Genomic DNA, 5,228 nt, shown 5'->3' with positions numbered 1-5,228 from the left:
AAGAAACTACATATGCCTCTTTTTTCGATATCTTAGAAAATAACTGGCAAGCTATTCGAGATGAAGGTTTAAATTTGTTAAGTGCTGACAATTTATTTTTAAATGAAGCAGAAAATCTGAGGGAAATTGGTGATTGGAAACAATTTGAGATATATGCCCGTGGACAGCGTCATGATGAAAATTGCAATAAAGCTCCAATGACTTGCGAAATGATAGAGAGCTTTCATGCCGCCAGTAAATGTAAGCGAGGTCAAGTAAAATTTAGTGTTATGTTACCAAATACTCATGTATGGCCGCACTGTGGTCCCACAAATTGTCGTTTACGTGCACATTTAGGTTTAGTTATACCAGATGGTACTGCTATACGTGTTGCTGAGGAGACACGGTAATTATTTCTCTATAATTTATTCACATTATACAAATTTATATAAACTTTCAAAATTGTTTGTTGCAGTAATTGGCAAGAGGGCAAATTCATTATTTTTGATGATAGTTTCGAACATGAGGTATGGCATAATGGGAGCAGTATGCGACTGGTTTTAATTGTAGATGTTTGGCATCCTCAGTTAACTGAACTGCAACGCACATATTTATCACCAATTTAGTTGTATAAAACCTTAATGCTCAAATGTTAACGCATTGTTAATATCAAGTTCCTGTGTTTTCTCCAAACACCAAATGCAGCTTATAGATATATTTCAATATATATTAATATGTAAATCACATTTTCACAATAAGCAAGACCATTTTGAAAAAATAATTTTCATTTGTGTCTTAAAGAATACAATTTTAAAGTAAAATTAGAAAATTAATTGAATAAAACGCAATTAACTCGATTACATTTTGTATTAAAATAATATTATATATATTGTATATAAATATGAATATTTTTACTCTTTATATTGTAAATTTGTACATAATTTTAAAAGTATGTATAACTTTGTACGTCCACTTAGTTTAGTTCATTATATTACGTTAATCCTATATGTTTACATATATAATAATTTAAAGACAATCATAGATATTAAATTAAACAATTTATTACAATTTAAATAAACATAGAACAAATTTCATGTCAGCTATTAATTTTATTTAATTACATTGTGCTCTAAAATCAACATTGTTAATACATGATAAATAAAATAAATATGAACTCAAATTATGATTTATATTTCACACTTATATATATATTTTTTTAAATTTTTTAATTGAAGAGAGAGTTAATAACAGCTTTTTATTAGTTATATTTAGTTATTAGTTATTTATGTAATTTAACCTTAATTTATAATTCAACCCATCTTGAACGAATAATTTAAATATCCTATTTTCGATGTACAATCATAATAAATTGGCTAATAAACTTTTTGGAAATGTAAAATTATTATTTTATATTTTCTCTTTGATATGTTAACGTTACGTTAACATAATCAATGGTCTTTAGATATATTTATTGGCTTAATTGTCCACACATAATTATTAGAGTGAAATCGCTAATAATAAATCCCTGTTAAATTTAAAAAATTTGACCAAAAATTATATACAAACATAATTACTATCCCGATTTTAAAATTTTCTGTAATTAATACTAAACATAATATAATATAAGAAACAAGTAAGAACTTATTCTAAACTTATTTAGAACTTATTCTAAAGATAATACATCTTAAGAATAAGTGCTCTCACGCAAGGATCTTTTATGAATTTCCTATACAAATTGTGAATACCCAACAATTTCTGTGGAAGAAATATCAACCCTTGTGAATAAATTCAAATTGGATTGCATGGTTGTATTCATTGTTAACTGTGGAGATTATTTTATCAAAAAAAAATTTATGTGATTCACATCTACTAATAGTACGATCTATGTAAACAGGTTCACCCACTACAACGTAATAGGTTTTGAAATGATAAGTTTTAAATAAGATTAGTAGAAGTTATTTAAGCATATACTATAAGAAAGTGCAAATGGCTAAAAGCAGTTATGTACTTAATTACAATATTACATTATCTGTTGCAGACGAGTTTTTAATTTGCAACAGAATCAAGAAATTTTAGCAATAATTCTCTAGCTGCCCAGATCAAAACAGTACAGTGAAATAGAATGTAAGAAACAGTGCTACTCTTCTTTAAGTATGCTTTTAAGTAATCTTTCGGTAAATCTAGTTTGTTCGTGCTAAGGCAATTTGCCTATTTGAGGAGAAATTGACAAATTAGATGCTTTAGTTAAAAGTTTTTATTAAAAATTTTATTAAAGATATATTATTTATTTGATTTGACATTTATATTTAATTGTCAATTAGAGTCTTAATTGTACACCAGCTGATTGCACAATAAAGTCTCGTAAACTTAGATAACTCGATTCTTATACGATGGTTCATATTTTTATTTGCAGCAGTACCTGAATAACAAGGTGCCCAGAAGAGCATTATTTAATTTCATTGTCATATATAATTGTCATATATGTTCATTTGCATAATTAACTGAGTCAATTAAATGACTTCGTGTAGCTTTATTTTGGATTACATTTTGTGGATTACATGTAACTATCAACCATCCATCTGACAACTATCAGAGGTAAAAAACAAGGTAGGAATACATACAAAAACTTTAATTTTTTAATGTGTTGATTTACTCATTATATATTGTACTTTACTACGTACTAGGAAAATTAGCTATTTTTTATAGTCTAACATTCATATTTAGAACAATAAAAAAGAAAATACGTCACTTTTTGATAATTGAAAAATTTGTGAACTATTGCATATGTTATGTATATTCACTTAGAATACTAAGAACTAGAACTGTTTTGTTATTTACTGATTTTTTATAAAGTAAATATTATAATAAAATAAATATTTTTATATATTGCAGTACGTAACATAAATGTGAAAATAATTTTAATTAATTTAAATACACCTGAAGCAACAAAAATTTGGTCAGTATAATAACAGATTTGATAGATACAATTCTTAAGCTATCTAATTTAGAATGATGAATTCAAAAATTTATATTTTATGTACAATAAATATTTTTGTAGTTTTTTTGAATTTAAAGATAAGCGCGACTCGTGTATCAAGTAATACGGTAACAATTAATAATTATACAGCTCCTGGTGTTAATATATACACAGAAACAAGAGATAGTAATAATGTGCACAGTGTTTCCATTTCACTGCCAGCCGGGAGTAGTTCTGGTAACAATGGAAATAGAAGACCAAGTACAGGTAAACTGAAACTGTTCGTTTTAAATTGATAAACTAATGTAGATAAATAAATAAATCAGGTAATCGACGTCCAACTTCTAGAAGGCCAATAAGAAGACCTGTAGCAAGGCCTACTCGAAGACGAACAACACGACGTAGAAGAACTACCAAACGGAATGTTTCAAAGAATACACGAGGTAGAAGTGGATAATGAGAGATTAAGTAATATATTGTATTATTTAAGACAGAGAATAAAAAAAATTAACAATATAATATTGATTTATTGGTATAAAAGTGTAGTTTCCTTATTTTATTATTGTTTAAAATTATTAACGCTTTTTACTCTACACTCTTTCGCATCGTCATGACTTTATTTAAAGAATAAATTAATTTATCAGAAATCCCTTTCAACAATCCACTAATATGGTAGTCAGGTCCGATATTAGGAACTTTTTAATGAAGCACATTCTGGTCTTCATTTGAAACACTATGTGATTTTTGTTTGGTTGGCATTAGTAGAAGCACAAAAGATCTACAATGATCAAATTTCATTGTTCCACTATGCGTCGTCTACCTGTTAATATTCTATTCTTTCATGTGTGGTCAGTTACAGCAAAAACGACTATAGAGTTCCGAAAGTAAAGATAAGAATTCCACCATTTAATATTCTTTATTCCGGAATCTAAAATATGAATATGTAAGTATCTTTGAATATTATTTTAGTTTCGAAAAAGACAATGTCAAAATTTTTATGTTTTTTATACATAAACTTTTTAAATTTTAATTTGGAAATAAAATAATAATGACGAAATAAATATTAAAAAAAAAAATTCTTGACAAAAGTGAAATTTACTTAGGCAAATAAAGGTGTGCTGTACAGAAATGATCAATTATAAAATAATAATAATCATTTTAAATTATTTTATTACCCAGTATCGTGGTTTGATTGCTTTATTTAGAGATTATGAATGAATAACAGACGTCTCTTTTGTGCGCTTTATTCAGTCGCGTACATCAAGTGTAATTAGTGCTCCCTAGACCTTATCATCATGAATATAAGTTCTACCCTTACATCTTTTTTCTCTGACGTTCACTTTAAATACAGTGGATGTTTAAATTTCCTAAAAGTCGTGTTTTATTCGACTTAGGTAATCATCGTCAACACATAGAGAATTAAATATCTCTTGAAGACTTTATTTACTGCAACGCCAAATCTTTAACAGCTTCGTAAGTATATAATATTCAATATCGAATGAAAAGTTTTTTGATTCATCTAATGATGAAATGACTAGCAGCATGTCTTGAAAAATGATAAGTTTGGAACATAGTGGATCACTGTTGCAAATTTCCGCTGATCGCTGAACTTGTGTTATTTTATTTATAATAGTTGTCCGTTTGAAAGTTTACTACCAGTTTATAATATTATATAGGATAGTCAACTACTGATAAAAAGATTCAACTAATAATTTGTGGATAATGGGTCGTCTATCTTAGGTTATAGTTTAAATATTTCTTATAAATAACATAAAAAACATTTAATATGATTCTAATACCCGTACATACTTTAATTAATGTTTGTATTTTCTAAAACTTTTGTTTCCGATACAAATTAAAGTGCAGATATTAATAAATTTCATAATTAAGTTTTATAAATTACTGTATCAAGCGCTTACATATTCGTACATACATAACGTAGTATAAACATATAAATATATATATACATACATAAATACATATTTAATTTTTTATATTAACATTTACTGACATTTATATGTTTAATTGCATTGATGTGTTGTTATTGGAGCATGAGCAGATTTTATTAATACTTAATTAATAATGTATTTACAGTGGACGTCCAATATAACGAATTTTATGTTGCACCCCTTGTTCGTTATATCGAAAAATTCGTAATATCGAATGTTGTACATTTACCTACCAATATGGTTATTTTTAGGAGACTTCATATATTTGAGTTCATAAATTAACTTATAAACACGTACGAGTATATATTTATTTAAAAGTATTT

The 5,228-nt window shown here is 26.6% G+C and overlaps 1 protein-coding gene across 1 annotated transcript in view; it reads left to right on the top strand.

The window, feature by feature from the left end:
- Window positions 1-805, top strand: part of LOC119685667 (aspartyl/asparaginyl beta-hydroxylase-like) — a 1,325-nt gene extending 520 nt beyond the window's left edge. Inside the window, exons 3-4 of the mRNA XM_038100018.1 lie at window positions 4-385; window positions 455-805. Coding sequence (XP_037955946.1) covers window positions 4-385; window positions 455-605 — 533 coding nt within the window. The 3' untranslated portion in view covers window positions 606-805. The remainder of the gene's footprint in view (window positions 1-3; window positions 386-454) is intronic.
- The last annotated feature ends 4,423 nt before the right edge of the window (window positions 806-5,228 follow it).

Source organism: Teleopsis dalmanni, chromosome 2 (assembly GCF_002237135.1).
Source record: "Teleopsis dalmanni isolate 2A chromosome 2, ASM223713v2, whole genome shotgun sequence".
NCBI lineage: Eukaryota > Metazoa > Arthropoda > Insecta > Diptera > Diopsidae > Teleopsis > Teleopsis dalmanni.
Note: the sequence above shows the minus strand (reverse complement) of the source record. Positions and strands in the feature narration are given on the sequence as shown.